This window comes from Alosa pseudoharengus, unplaced genomic scaffold (genome assembly GCF_046254945.1).
Source record: "Alosa pseudoharengus isolate Yale_2024_CS ecotype anadromous, Long Island Sound unplaced genomic scaffold, YU_APseudo_1.1 YU_APseudo_1.1_scf_19, whole genome shotgun sequence".
NCBI classification, from domain to species: domain Eukaryota; kingdom Metazoa; phylum Chordata; class Actinopteri; order Clupeiformes; family Clupeidae; genus Alosa; species Alosa pseudoharengus.
In genome coordinates, this window is record NW_027468657.1 from 20,368,885 (window position 1) to 20,385,309 (window position 16,425).

At 42.8% G+C, this 16,425-nt stretch overlaps 1 protein-coding gene across 1 annotated transcript in view; it reads right to left on the reverse strand.

The window, feature by feature from the left end:
- Positions 1–9,083, reverse strand: part of cd276 (CD276 molecule) — a 128,408-nt gene extending 119,325 nt beyond the window's left edge. The window contains exons 1-2 of the mRNA XM_076291952.1: positions 8,833–9,083; positions 2,714–2,801 (exon numbers count right to left, since the gene is read on the reverse strand). Coding sequence (XP_076148067.1) covers positions 2,714–2,762 — 49 coding nt within the window. The 5' untranslated portion in view covers positions 2,763–2,801; positions 8,833–9,083. The remainder of the gene's footprint in view (positions 1–2,713; positions 2,802–8,832) is intronic.
- Positions 9,084–16,425: the final 7,342 nt, after the last annotated feature.

A 16,425-nucleotide genomic window follows, 5' to 3' on the forward strand; every position in this document is an offset into this window, starting at 1 on the left:
CACACACACATAAACACACAAACCAACACACACACACACACACACTCACACACACAAGCACACAGACCAAGACACACACACACACACACAGATATTCCTGCCACTCCCTTCCCAATTACAATAACAGTAACTGCCCGAGGCCAACCAGAACAGCAAAGCCCCAAAGAGCGGGCAGAGTTGGTCATGTTGAAGCCTGTGGGTCCAGACAGGCCCCTGTCAGGCACAAAAGGTGTTCACATGCACTTGGAGCACCAATGAAAAGCCCTACACTACAGTAGCCATGCTACCCACTGGCTGATTGCAACTGACCAAAGCCCTTGCAAGGACTTGGTGCCGAGAACAATGTAATTTCATTATACAAACGCTATTCCCACCCTGCCAGGTACAGTAGAAGAGACAGTAGCCGAGGTAGGTGGAGGAATGGCACACGGGCCTCTCTTGTGTGCTGACAACAACAAAGAGGTGGAGGGATAGGGATCAGGGGCCTCATTACAGAAAAATATCCTAACTTATTTAGTGAAATATGCTTTATGGTGTCCCTAACAGTCATGTCCATCATCTTGTCATAGGCTAGGCAACCACTCAACAAGACTGTTGCAGTCAGTTTTGGCAGTCATTTTGAATTTAGGACAGGGTATGTGCCATCCTAAGTTAGGATTCCTAAGTTAGGAAATTCTTGAGTTAGGATGGTTCTGTGATGGCCAAATTCCTATCTTAAGTTAAGATAGGCCTTTTTCCTAAATGCAGTTAGGAAACATGCTTCTGAGATAGCCTACTGAGATAAGATAGGATAGGAGTTAGGAAGTTTCTGTACTGAGGCCCCAGGAAGAGAGGAGGAGGAGGAGGAGGAGGAAATTGTGGGGACAGAAAACGCGGCATGGGTTGAGTGGGCCGAAAGAAATAGAACTTAAGAGAAAACGAGGTGGGAGAAAGAGGACGGTACTAGGACACATGAGAAAGGTACTAGGACACATGAGAAAGGTACTAGGACACATGAGAAAGAGAAAGGTACTACCGTAATTTCCCTGCTATTAGCCGCGGTTTATACATTGATTTTGCATGGACAGTTAATATGGCATTAATATGGTTATGTTTTTTTTATGTTTTTTTAACTTGCATAAAACACTGTCCTGCAGCTTATACACAATGCGGCTAATACACAGGAAATTACTGTAGGACACATGAGAAAGAGAAAGGTACTAGGACACATGAGAAAGAGAAAAAGAGAAACCGAGCTGGCCTATTTTAGGCAATGCATGTATGGAATGATAATAATTCAACTGAGAGTCAGAGAGAAGAAAGAAACAGAGCGAGAGAGAGAAGAAACCCTGCTGAAAAAAACAGCTAGAAACCAGCTTATGCTGGTAGCTGTTTTTAGTTGGTTTTAGCTGGTATTTGCTGGTTTTCTTCCAGCTCTTGCTGGTCTTTGCTGGTGTAGCTGGTTGGGCCACCAGCTGGATACGCTGGCGTAACCATCTGAAGAAGCTGTTCATGCTGGTTTGACCAGACTGTCGTGTGAGATACAGCTGGTGCAAGATGGTCATGCTGGTGACCAGCCTGCCAAGCTTGACATTGTTGGTGTAAGATGGTCATGCTGGTTTGACCAACATAAGCTGGCACGGCCAGTTAAACCAGCAGTATAGACCAGCAACACCAGCTAAAATGACCAGCTTGAGGTGGTACGACAAGCAAAACCAGCTGAACCATCGTTAGGTGGGTAAACCAGTATGTTTCCGCAAGAGATTTGCTGGTCTAGCTGGTCAACCATCATAGGGTGGTCAAACAAGCTGGTTAACAAGCTGGTCAACCAGCAAACCACTTTTAGCTGGTCAGGCTGGTTTTTTCTGCAGGGAAGGAAAGGGAGACAGCACGCTGGCACAGACAGACAAAAATGACAGAGGGAGGAGGACAAGAAGAGAGAGGAGCAGAAAGACGAGTAAATAGTTAGATGGAGAGACGTCGACAGCCTTTCCCCATTTAAGACACCAGTGAGATGCCTCTGTCTTCTGTTTCCATGGTAGGAGTTGTGATATCAGGGACGTTTGAAAACAGAGAACATCAACACTTGAAACTTCTAAGCAGTGCTTAGCAACACATAAGAAATGTCATTAAATTGTTTGAAAACAGTGCCTTTTTGTCTTCTTTAGCAAGGTCTTGATTTATCCGTAAAGTTTTTGTTAACAAATACTAGCCATAGAAGTCATTTTCGCCACTAGGCAACCTAACACACTTATCTATTTGTTTTGCACCTTAAATGTCTCCATTCTCATTGTTAAATAATACTCTGTTGCATAAGTCTGAGGCCATCTGGGCCGTGCCCCAAGTCCAGCCTCATGCCGAGGGGGAACCAGAAAAGTCTCAAGCTTTTCCCCAGACCATTTTACCATCTATTACAAATGCATTAAAAGAGAGGGAGATAGGGAGGAATAAACATATATACATATATACAATATATACAATATATATATATATAGAGAGAGAGAGAGAGAGAGAGAGAGAGAGAGAGAGCGAAAGAGGCAGCTCTGCCTGCATTTGGTTCAATCACACATACCGTTGTATGGCTTGATGTTACCGTCATGTTTTGATGTTTTGACAGTTTCTGTTTGAATGTTTATGCCAATAAGGCTTATGGGATTGAAGTTAGGGAGAGAGAGAGAGAGAGAGAGAGAGAGAGAGAGATCCAGTGGCCAGAGTGAGAGAGGAGATGACCTACCCAGTGTGTGTGCGACCAGGAGAGACGACAGCAGGAGGGACAGCAGCATGGCAGCAACAGGAGTCCAAAACGTTTCAGCAACTCAGCACTGCAGGAGGAAAACACACACACACACACACACACACACACACACAGAGACATGATTAGACTGGTCAGGTCCCGATGAGCCTTCATGAGGCTTTTTAAGAAGCAGTAAGTGAGAGACTCATCCGCCGGTGAGACATCATCTCTAGTCTGGTGTGGAGCAGAGGAGGGGAGAGAGGAGGAGGGGAGAGAGGAGGAGCGGAGAGGAGGGGGAGGGGAGAGGAGGTGATACATCATCTCCAGTCTGGTGTGGAGCAGAGAGGAGGAGAGGAGAGAGGGGGAGGGGAGGTGAGGAGATGAGATAAAGGAAAGAAGGAGAGGAGAGAGGAGGGGAAGGGAGGAGTGGAGAGTAGGGGAGAGGAGAAGGAGAGGAGAGAAGGGAGGGAAACCACTCTGACTGCAGAAGATCTCGTTTGAAGAGCACTGCTTAGTCAAGCATCATCGGCTTCAGTGTTTGCAACTTTGACATTGGAGAGTTTAGTGAGTAAGCACTGGATGACTAAGAGTGTCTGTGTGTGGGTGGGTGTGTGTGTGTGTGATAACATGCTGCCTTTTCTAATACTTCCTAGATGCACAGGATGTCAAAGTTAGCTGAGAGGGGCTTTCCAACTAAGCCGTGAACAGAGGAGCCATTCTAGGAGCAGCTGAAGGACACACATCTCGCCACACACACACACACACACACACACACACACACACACACACACACACACACACACACTTTGGCTCCATGTCCCAGCCCATACACTCCCTCAGCAGCGAAGGCGTTTCAGACTACAAGGCTTTTCAGTCTAGAGGAGCTGGTGGTAAGCAGTTTGGCCCATGTAGGGGCTTGAGCTATGTAGTAGGACATGAAACATGACTACTTTCTTAGACTATCACAGGGAGACAATGTGTGTGTGTGTGTGTGTGTGTCAGGGGTGGAAATTCACTTTTTTAAATCATCTACCAGCCACTGACAAATGAATTGTGAAATTCACCAGCCACTCAATAGTCATTATTATTTTATAATTTCATCATCATTATTTTGTGTCTGAAATCTATCAGCCACTTTCATATTTTATCAGCATTTAGCTGGTGGCTGGTGCCAATTTCCACTCGAGGACAGGGCACGTTCAGAAACACCCCTTTCGGCTTCATCCAGTGAGGCAGACTGAGGCTGCATGGGATGATGAGCACACCTCCTGAATTAAACCCATTCCACAGGGATTTCCATGTATGTATTGACTTGGTTTACAAAGTTGTTCTTTTCCTCATCCAAACGGGTTTGTTTTCTTTTTTATCCTTCCAAATGGCACATCCTACTTCAGCTGCTGTGTTCATAAAACAGTCCTTCTCTTGGGCCCACATTGATTTTTTTCAATAAGGGAAAAAATAAACTCTCTCTCTCTCCCTCTCTCTCTTTATCTTTTCTCTCTCTCTCCCTCTCTCTCTTTCTCTCCCTCTTTCTCTCCCTCTCTCTCTGCTGCTGGCTCTCTCACCTCTCAGCTGGTTCTCAGTCTGATGGCGGCCCACTGTTAGGCAGACCGGGCCCTGGGATGATGCCTGTTCTGCATCTGCTTCTGTCACAGTTTCTGGTCCACTCCAGAACAAACCCGTCCTCTACTTGAAAGGCAGCACACAGCTCAAACCCCTGGCTGTGCCACGCCGATGCCGATGCCGATGCCACTGCCGCTGCCGCCACTCCCCGCGGAGAAGCTAATGAGTTTGACCCGGCGTCTCAGTGACTTCCGGGGTGCCGTGTGCTCTCAAGCATGGCCAAAAGCACTTACCACAGAAACACGGTGTCAGGAGGGCTGCCAGGCCTTTATGCTTCTGGGGCTGATATGTGGGAGCTCTTCAGTGCAGTGTGACAGAGTCCCACAGGGCAGGACACTTACTCCCGTTTTTTAATGTATTCACAACTTTTTAGCCAAGAACTTTAGATCTTTTTACAACTTTTACATAATTCCCAAAACCAAGATTTTCATTAAGTGATGACTGACTATAGTCACTATAGTCTGATTAGCACTCCTTTGATAGTATTCAGTACGTACTATATAGTACACTCCTATGATAGTATTCAGTATGTACATTGTACTTGGTGTACAATGCTAGACTTTCAAAGCACCACACACCCACTGGTTTACAGCAGCAATCGTGGTCAGAAAATTAGCCTGGATCTCTGCAAAGGACGCAGTCTGTATCTTCTCTTTCTGCCATCCACACACACAAGTCAAGGTGAACTAACTTCTTGAAACAATAACATAAAACATCATCAGTCAAGCTATTCATAGCCCATTTATGTCATTGCATTGGGCCCTACATGAAGAGGCTGTTATATCACCAAAGCCATGAGCACCAGATGCCAGGGAAATCATCACTCTGTTAGACAATGACCTGAGAAGGATCTGTCTCCCACGGAACCTCAGAGTCAGAGAGTTCTTTCCTTTCAACCTCAATTCCTGTACACTCTCTTCTCAATTGTCTCATTTCCTTTTCTCTTTCCATCTCTCTCTCTCTCTCTCTCTCTCTCTTTCTCTTTCTCTCTCTCTCTCTCTCTCTCTGCCACTTTACTGGGGTTGGTATTGGCATCCCTGAGGAGGGACTGGCACAGGAGAGCTCGGCGATGACGATGCCCGCACAGCAGAGGGGTAATGCCAAGCTGGCAAGGTTCAGGCTGCATCTGGCCAAATAGACATCTGTCACACACACATACACACACACACACATAGACACACACACACACACACACACACACACACACGGCCATGGGAGACGGGTGTGTCATCGTAAAAGTATCTCCGGCCTGGAAACAGGTGGACTGTCCTTCGTATTCCTCCTTGCTCTTGTTCTCTCTCTCTCTTTCTCTCTCCCACCCTCCCTCTCTCTGTCTAAATTCATCCTCTATTCTTCAGTTCACCTTGCTTTATTGGCAAAGTAATTTATAACGTGTCTAACTTTGTGTAATGCATGTGTGCACTCTGGGTATGGCTGGTGCAACAAAGAAAGGGGGGGAGAGATTGTTCAGGTCAAGGCATCATGAGTGAATGTATTTCTCTGTTTCTTGCTCACAGTCTCACACACACACACACACACACACACACACACACACACACACACACACACACACACACACACAGAGAGAGAAATAGAGAAAGAGAGATAGAGAGAGAAAGACAGAGAGAGTGAGAGAGAGAGATAGAGAGATTCACAGTGAAACACAGATACACACACACACACAAGTAGGCTACAATTTACATCAAAGTGTGTGTGGCAGAAACAGTGGACTTAAACAGTGCCTGTAAGGATTCCTCCTCTCTCTATGGGGCTCCCTCTTCCCCAGCCCCCGCTAAAACACCCTCCCTTCAGCCCACCGGCTTTGAAGGGGCCATTTATTCGCGTGCTGTAAACCTCAAACGTTAGGATGTAGGGAGCATGTGACGAGGCTTGTACGCTCTACTGTATAAAATAGGCCTGTAGGCTAGCTTGTACGCTCTACTGTATAAAATAGGCCTGTAGGCTAGCTTGTACGCTCTACTGTATAAAATAGGCCTGTAGGCTAGCTTGTACGCTCTACTGTATAATATAGGCCTGTAGGCTAGCTTGTACGCTCTACTGTATAAAATAGGCCTGTAGGCTAGCCTGTCCGCTCCCCTCAACACACAGCTGTTCATTAGTGCTGATGACAGCAGCCTGGACACATTTAGATCCAGCAGCTTCTGCCAAGATATGCGACAACTGCAGATACTCTGTGTGTGTGTGTGTGTGTGTGTGTGTGTGTGTGTGTGTGTGTGTGTGTGTGTGTATGTGTTCCCTTCTCTAACCAATATGTGTGAATTGCGTGATTGGTTTTACTTCCTTATTTTAACAAGACTCATCCAAATCTGACTAGTTGACGTGGAGCATCTCTCTCTTATGAGAAACCACAAGTGCTGATGGCACAGCACAACATTGAGCAACACATTTATATACACATTCAACAAATCAAAGCTAAAGTTGGCTGTCATAACTATATCTATTAAAGCATTAAGCAAGTCAAAGCTATATTCATATGCCATATTCATGTCTCTTTAAGCATTGAGCAAATCAAGGCTAAAGTTAACTAAGACATTTACAGTCTATCTATCTACTACACTGTTTTCCCTCCAAGGCCACTTTCTGCTGTTCTGCCTGCCCAATAATACTCAGTCAGCAGTGAAACAGGAAGAGCTCAAACAGTCTCACGCCGTGTTCAGACCCTCTACTCACGGCTAAAGCAGCTTCCCTAAGGAGTCATATAACATCCCAGCAGCCCCACCCTGACTCTCCATTTAATACTGGCTTTTTTGATTGGCCAGACAGAGAGGTGAAAGGTCAGGTCTGAGCCATCCCATCCCAGCTGTGGCATGGCCATGTGGGATTCTCTTAACAATAAGACTGGTGGAAAATCTGGGAGGAGTCTTCCTCGTTAGAGGCATCCTTAACCTCTGGCCTGGCGCTATACACATTTGGCATTTTCATTTTGGCTCAACTCAGCAATTATTTAATGAGCAGCCCGTGGTTTGGGGTCCTAAACTGCAGGAAGGGTGTTGTTTTACAAACAACAAAAAATCACCCTCAGTGCTGTGATACTGCTGATGTTTTACAAGCGTGAAATTTCCGAGCAAAGAATCCGCTGTTCTCTCAATCCGCCCGACTTAACGATCACTGCTGACTTAAATGCTGTGTGATAAGGTGAGGGGATGCCCAAAGCAAGAATGCACACTCATGAATGCACTTTCAAGAATGCCCCACAGAAACACAAACGCCTCTTTGATTGCTTTCCTACATCAGTGACTTTGAAGGGTTGGCTGAATTTGTATTTTTTTTTTTTGTCCCTAAACCCAATTATCAGCTCATTTCCCTGTGACATTGGCACCACTCACTTCACCAAAGGCTCTTGTATCAGACAAGTGGGTCAACCCTGCCAAAAGAAGATGATTCACAGACCATCATGTGACCATTTCATCACCATCCTTTCAGAGAGAGAAACAAGGGACATTTTTTTAGAACTTGCAAACCTTAGGCATACTAGTGGAGAGCAATACAAACCATATAAGAGTGAAAGCAAGATGCTCATCTTAAATGACAAAGCATCAAAACACAAAACACTTAAGGCCATACTGCCTACAAACCCTTTATGTCAATCAAGACACAACTGGAATAAAGGCTATAGGCCTAGCCTACAAAGGTAAAGGAACAACATTTGTGCTATTATGTGTTTTAATTAACTAAAGCTTTGTTTGTTTGAGATAACATCACTCATGTGGCATGTGGCTCTATATGGTCCCTTATTTATATTAAACAAGGGTGATAAGCTTAAGTGATTGATGGTCAACTTAAGACATGTTTCCATAGGGCAGCCAGGTGTGCACTGCAGTCACTGAAAAGTGGTTTGAAGTGGGAATGATGTGGCATATGTGTGTGTGTGTGTGTGTGTGTGTGTGTGGTGAAAACTAGAAGACAATCTTGGGGGGGGGGGCTATAAGCCTAATTTCCAATGTCTAACTATTATGCGTTCTATTGTCTCTTAGACAAGAAATGGCAAACAAATGCTTTATAGACCTTTATTATTAGCCTACGACGAAATTGCTTTGAAGTCGACTATCTAGATAGGGTGGAGCATAGCCGGGCATAGCCTATCCAGAATGGAAACTTTGTTTCATTCATTCGTTTAGTCGGGACTTTAAAGCGCTCATCGCTCCCAGACAGCCTGTGGGATAATGAAGTAGACTACTAGCCTAATCTAGAGCAACATATACGACAAACAGTAAATGCAGACCAACTTCAACAGTAGCCTACATTTATTTATACATCATTTTACTGAAAACTATTCCTGAATTTAAGCCTGCCAGACTCTCCTCTCTGGCGGTACAATCCCAACTCCAGCTGTTCCCACATCTGCTGACACAAAGCATTTGGAGCCTTTTGCCAGAAAATGGACTTGAGTCTACTCATAACGGCACTCAACACGTAGCCTCAAGTTCAGACGAATTCGATTTTATGAAATGATGAATGTCAGCAATTTGACTTACCATGCCAAAATAACAGAATCCACTTTATCTTATAGACCCCTTTTGCGTAGATTTGATCCAAACAAACGCTTCCAAAGACCTACGGCACTATATGCATTCCTCTTCGTTTCCTTAAACTGGCACAGCAACCTCGTAGCTATATCATCTGTGAAATCGTTTTAAAAAGTGTTTGAAAGTAGTTATTGCAAAGCAGCCTAGCACCGTTTACATTAGTTAGCCGTGTTTAGTTCCAGAGGTAAGGTATAAACCACTCCTAGTTCATTCGGGCGCTTTGTCCAGCATGATGTCACAGGGGGACGAGATCCCACCTACCACCCCCACCCAACCCCCGCGCAATGTTAACCATTTAGGCTATGCTGAGCAACAAGTCAAAGCGGGTGTTATAACGGTGTCATGCAGGCAGCCCACTTTTAGTGAAAAACAAATAGACAACCTATAAATCGTAAAATAGGCTACACTATAGCCTAAAGAATATTCATCAATGTGAAAATTAATTAATGAGTGGGACAACCTGTAGCCTAGGCTACACGAAAGTAATAGTGATAGCCTATAGCTGTATGATAAACATGGATTTTAGTAGCCTACACAATATTAAAATTCCACGCAGCCTCAGATCGGCATGAGAATGAAGCAGGACACATCTGGGAAAGGCCTGTCAACGCATTAGCAGGAAAAGTAATCTGGATATTTTTTGGGCCGGCTTGGTTTCCTGGTTTCCTGCACTCCTCCTCGTCATTCCTTTCCTTCTGTTTCTCGCCTCCTCCCTCTTTATTTATCTAGAGCTGCTTCTTCATGCTCCCCTGAGGATGTTGTTTTTGAACATTTATAAATGAGGGAAATCTTTCACCTTTTTTCCTGGAATAAAAGTGCCCTGCCTAGTCTCGGAGCAAAAGGGCAGGGTCATCACTCGGAAACAGCACATCAGGTTATTATTTCTCCATAGGGCTGTACTGGGGAAAGACATTGGGCCCTGGACGTGTCTGATTGTTATATAACACCAGAGACTTTCTAATGTGGAGACACAGCACTCAAAAAATACTCCATAGAAATGCATAGGGCTAGTTTGTCACGCCAATATGGCCGTTGTCTACACATATCCCACCCCTTCCTCGGCAAAACGTCGACATGTGAATACATTGAGCCAATAATATGGTGTGTTGTGAAGACATCGTGCCAATCATGTGTTGTGATCTCGCCGCTGGAGCAAGATTGGTGTCGTGAAGCCTTGCGCACGCGCAGTTCGACCCAAAGACTGTGCCCGATGAGTGCCCATAAAACGTTGGTATATGGCCGCCGAGTGGAGGGACTTGCCTAAAAGGACTTTGATAACACTGACCGGCCTATAGGACTAATAAAAACATCATAATGGGATAACCCTGTGTGCCAGACAGCCATGCAGTAGCCTACACCAGTGTTTTTCAACCACTGTGCCGGGGCACACTAGTGTGCTGTGAGAGATCATCAGGTGTGCCGCAGAAAATTACCCAAATGTCACTCACTGGTCCAGAAAAGCAACTGTTGCATCAAAGAATTTATAACCACATGCTCTCATTGATTGTATGATTGCACTATTTGTGGTATGCAGGCATATTGTACAACGGAGGCCCCATATCCAGTATTCACAGAATCATCACATATCAAGTTCATAACAACAATTAAATTAGATATAGTCACCTACAAATGAAACAGAGGGTGCTTGTTTTATTGAGCAGGTCGCATAGAAGCCATAATAAGGCCATATCGTATTATTTGAAATTTTAGGCTATGGTATGTTTATTTTTTCTTCACACAGGATGTTAGTGTGCCGTGGGACATTTTAAGTGTCAAAAGTGTGCCGTGGCACAAAAAAGGTTGAAAAACACTGGCCTACACCACCGTCCCATGCAGCTATACCACTCTTGTTTGTTGCTGTCCTGCACATCTTATCTAGCCTCGTTGACACCAGCGCCTTCTCAATTGAGAGTGGGTCTGGAAAAAGTTAATTGACTTACGACGTCCAGCAGGGCCGTAACCACCAGTGAAATTAAACTTAAATTGGTGCATTAAACTCTTACCTTCAATGGCCTCTTGGCCACAGGGACCTGCACAGCAAATCCCAAATTTGTCGGAAGTTGGGTATGGGTAGGTATTCCCAGGCTACATCATATCCCATCACATGCTAGATGTTCATGTTTAGCTCTCAGATTGTTTTGTGAAAGTGCAGAACAAGCCACAAGCCACATGCGTCAGAGGAAATAAAATGAAATGAAATAATAATCCACTACTTTCATGTCTCTAGAGAATGATATAAAGGCCCTCCCAGCTCTGCCAGAATTTGTTGAACTGCGTAATAGACATGTTTCAATAAATGGCAGTTCTCATACTTGAATGACCTGGTACTGCCTTGTTTTAAGAGATCTGTCTTTCTTTCAGCACAGCCATCTCCTCTTCAGGAGTACTCCCGCACATCCTGTGCGGGGCACTATGTGTGGTTCTAAATCACCAGTGCTCTATCAATACCCTCCTGACTGGGCTTTTTCAGGAACATCAGTAGCTTACTTCTCCAGCCCTTCAATCAGTTAATGAACTGTGTGTGTGTGTGTGTATGCGTGCGTGTTTGTGTGTCGAGAAAAGCGCTATATAAATGTAACGTGTTAACGTTGTGTGTGGTTGTGTTAGGGGCAGGGGCAAGTTAAAGGACAGCCAGGCTGACCGTATTGTACTCTTCAACACTCTGAGCCTACTACTGCCACTATTCTAGGTTGTTGAGACCATAGACTGTATATATAGAACAGTCTATGGTTGAGACCATGGTGAATGCACTCTTGCACTTACTCTAAGGCAACTTTTAATGACCTGTTTCATTATACAATAATAAGTTGAGATTGAGGCACATGCCTGTTACAGATCAGAAAGGCTGACACTATGAATTGAATTGTGGACTAGCATTATATATTAAAAAAGAACATTACATCTGATATATACAGTATTACAGTAACCCAATTGCCATTAAGCTTACGAGAGAAGAACATTAACATAGAACATAAACATTTGAGTTGACAATTTACGTTATATTATCAAATTGCATACAAATTCATTTTGATGAGAAATGTGGACATGAGGGAGGGATTGCTCTTGTTGTGGCAGAGGCTCTGAGAGCTGCTTCCTCTTCGAAGCCTCTCAGACGCTCAACTGCGCAGCCTCCTTTGCCCCGACAACAAGCAAAGCCAAATAAAAAAAAAAAATCTAATAAAAAATCACGCCTTAATTCAACATAAAAAAGACAAAAACATTACCTTGAATATGAAATAAAATAAATAATTCCAACATGAAAAAGTGCATGAGAGCCTTACATGGCCCAGTATAATAAGGATTCTTGAGGCAATAGACGACCATGACAGTAGTGTGATCAAAGCTTTGTGGAAAGAAATCACCAATCAGTCAATTATCCGGGTAGAGACGAGGGTTACATTTTAAATTGGACAAATACTGACTAAACACTTGGGGCCAAGGATAGAGTCCTTTTGTATTTACAACTGCCTGCTCCTGGTCTGTAGCCTGTAAATGTTCAAATTCAAATGACAAGGGATAAAAATAGAATTATCTTAATGGCAATACCTATCAAGGAATAGCGCACCAGACCATTAACTTTATAGAAACCAATATCGTTAGGAACAATTTATATATATATATATATATATATATATATATATATATATATATATATATAATATTTTATATTATTTTTGTTATTTGTGTTCATTCATGTTATTTAAAAAAATAAACTTTTAGGTGATTCCCTCCCCCTGTCCTCTAAGTCTAAATACAGACCTAAAAAGTCAATTTAAAACCCATAAACATGTCAAGAGTAATGTTGTCATGCTGTTTGTAATACAGCAACAACATTTACATTTCTAAAACTATTAATACTTATAGCAAAACTACTCACTGAGTTCGCAAAACTAAAAGCACAAACACTGCTTTGCATTCAGTTTGCAATTTTGTGTAACACACACTTTGCACAACTGTAGGCACAATCTACAGCACATTCTTTTTGCGGAACTGTAAACACAACTCACTGCTTTACACTCAATTTCCAAATTCCAAATTTCCAAACACACTCCTAGCAAATCTATACACATGTATGGTTATTATTTACACTATTTTGCCAACTCTCTGGCACACTTTCTCATGTGAAAACTGTTTTAGATAATTAGTTCACTTTGCAATCAGCCTAAGCACTATAAATAAGCCACAGGTCATGTACAATGGGTACAATGGAGGGAGCAGGAAGAGTGAGAAGAGAATTAGAGGAGGCCGAAGAATAGGATGTCGAGGTGAAGAAGTATAGGAGGAAGAAGAGGAGGAAGATGACGCAGAGGTGAAGAAGTGAGAGGGAGAGGATGACAAGGACAAGGAGGTGAAGTTAGAGGAAAAGGACAAGGAGGAGCAAGAGGAGGATGAGGAGGGGGAAGAGGAAGGGTAAGAAGAGAAAGAAATAGCCCTTTTACAGGCAAAAAAATCAGTCATGTGGGGATATTCTCATGTCAGGCCTGGATACGGCATTCCAGATTATATTTTCCCTGGTGCCTTGGACTTGCATGTGATGTAGGCGAAATTTTGAGACACGATGTAGACTGATTTGTTTTGTCTCAGTGAAATTGCTATTTTGTGTTTTGATTTGGAAAAACACACTTGTGTTTGTTTTGATGTGTGTAAATAAACACCAATATTTGAAGTTTGGATCCCTGTATGTTTACAGAACTATGACAAATGTATGACCTCAAACTGACATAGTCAAGACTTAATATATGCACTAATACAAAACCGCCAGGAGATGTCAGTGTTATGTTGTTTTTTCAAACAATACTTCAGGGCAATTACATATCGGGCCCTTTTTTGGCGATCAGAAACGGATGGTCAGAGGCGCAAAAGGAATAGACATTAAAGGCGTGGCCAGTCCACATTCACTAATTTAATGGCGTGATTTTGTGGTCAAACACTGGGCGCAAAAGGGTTGTTCTTATGTTTCTTACAGTTTTTCTCCATTGCTAAAACACTAAAACCCATTGGCTGAAAAAAGTTGTTCAGTCTGTCGTCAAAACCTTAAACCATTTCACATGGTAAAACACAATTTGCAGATCTCACTTACACATTCTCATTCTCCAAACACATTCTGCACTCTAATACACTTGTCATCCGTACTGGTAAACACAAGTGTCAACAATAAAATACAAATAGAGACACAACTACTCAAAATTGATTTCACTTGTTTCAAATTAGGTGACACAACCAATATAAGCCAGTTCAGAGAGCAAACAGGTTGTGTCAGGAGGGAAAATATTGTTTGTGATGTCAACAAAGTGCTCTGGCCTGAATTACAGTATCACATAGACCAGCGGTTCCCAAACTTTTCCCCCGCGTACCACCGCCTACATTCCACATCGGGTGGCATAGCAGGCTATCTGTTCAAGTCATAGGTGACACCCAAAATGAATGACCTCCCCTGACAAGAGTTCGCGATAGTAAGAAATTGTCTACATTGATGCATGGAAAGAACACAGCCTCCGAATTCACACATAGAGCTCACAGTAGCATAGGCCTATCCAAAAAAAAAAAAAACGGATTGGGCAACCTCATCAGCTGTCTCAATTGTGTCACTATAATCCAACTTTTAGACCGTCCTCCAGACGTGTTCTTTTTTTTTTAAGCAACCGCCCCAGGCCAATGAGACAAGCGTGTACAACATAAACAAAGCGAAACTCATGGCTGACGTATCTTCTTGAAAGTTCTCAAGAACACTATTAGGTCTTTAAACATTTACCATCACACACATTCATCGGACCTAATATTTGTAGTTGCCTTAAAAAAAGGAAAAGAAAAGGTCATAGACCCCCCCCCCCCTCCTATTTTTTTTCTCGCCGGATCTGTATCGATCTCAAATATGACATTTCTAAAATCAAATTGACGGAAATCCGTCGTACGACGGAGAACTTTAATCCTTGTGATTTACGCTACGTGATATTAGACTAAATCTACTGATCATTTGAAAAATGAAGACCTCCGTGAAAAAATTCCAGACTTTGAGGTGAAATTCAATACTTTTTAAGGCCTTAATTTAGGAAAATGAAATTTAATACTTTTTAATACTTTTAAGACTCCGCGGGTACCCTGTTTTAATAAGCTGCCCTTTTTTTGATGAACACATACAGAGTTTATAAATGATATCCTTTAATTTCATGTTTACATATCATTATGACCTGATTCGAAATTATGTATTTATTCATGAATTAATTACAAAAGATTTAAAATGTTCATTTTACACCTGTCCGCCATAGCCCTTTTCATCTCGCGTACCCCCTAGAAGCAGCTCGCGTACCACCGGGGGTACGCGTACCACAGTTTGGGAATCCCTGACATAGACAAAGGACAAGTTTGTGAGATGCAGGGTAGGCCTACAGTACTGTAAAAAATAGGGGTACAGGGAGGAGAAAGAACAAAACAAATAGCAAAGAGCAAAGTAATAATTACTGATCAATTTTGAGCTACTATTCCGTCCACTGTACCATAAAGGCCTGATTGGTGGAGTGCTGCGCTGATGTTTGTCCTTCTTTACAATTCTCTCATTTTCTCAAAGGAACTCTGGATCTCATTCATAGTGACCATTGGGTCCTTGGTTACCTGTCTGACCAAGGTCCTTTGTCCCGGATTATTCTATTCGTTTGGCTGAGCGTCCAGATGTAGGAAGACTGTTGGTTGTTCCAAACTTTTCCATTTGAGAATAATGGAGGCTACTGTGCTCTTGGGCACTTTCAATGCTGCAGAAATGTTCTTGTATCCTTCCTCAGATCTGTCTTCACACGGCCCTGTCTCGCAGGTCTACTGACAATTCTCTCGACCTTGTGGCTTGGTTCACTCTGACATACACCATCAACTGTGAGACCTTATATAAAGAGATGTCTGCCTTTCATAATAATGTCCAGTGAATTCATTTAGGCACAGGTAGACTCCAATCAAGTTTTAGAGGCATCTCAAGGACCATTGATAGAAGTAGGATGCTCTAGAGCTTAATGGCAAGTGTCATAACAAAGGGTCTGAATACTTATGTAAATTGAATATTTCAAGACAATCGAAACACCTGTTTTTTGTGGAGTGTTTAAGTATTGTGTGTATATTGATGAAAAAAATGAATTGAATCAATTTTAAGATGAGTCTGAAACAACAAAATGTGGAAAACTTGAAAGGGTCTGAAAACTTTCGGGTTGCACTAGATGCCCGATAGGTGCCCAAAAAGCGTTACAATATGGCCGCCGTGTGGAGGGACTTCCCTAAAAGGACGTTGGTTTCATTCCATTTTGTCAGAGAAATATATGTCATATTTAGTTCAATATACTGTACCAGTGCACAAATACAAAACAACTGTGGAATCAGTCTTCAGGATCTGCAGTGTTAAGGAGTATGAGGTTTTTGGTTGAGTTTGAGTACCGTATACAGTTACTTTGGGATTCAGGCAAGAACACATGGTTAGGATAGTTCTTTTACGTACATACATACATACATAAATAAATAGACTCTGTAAATAAATAAGATTAAAAATAAACCATGTAATGTATA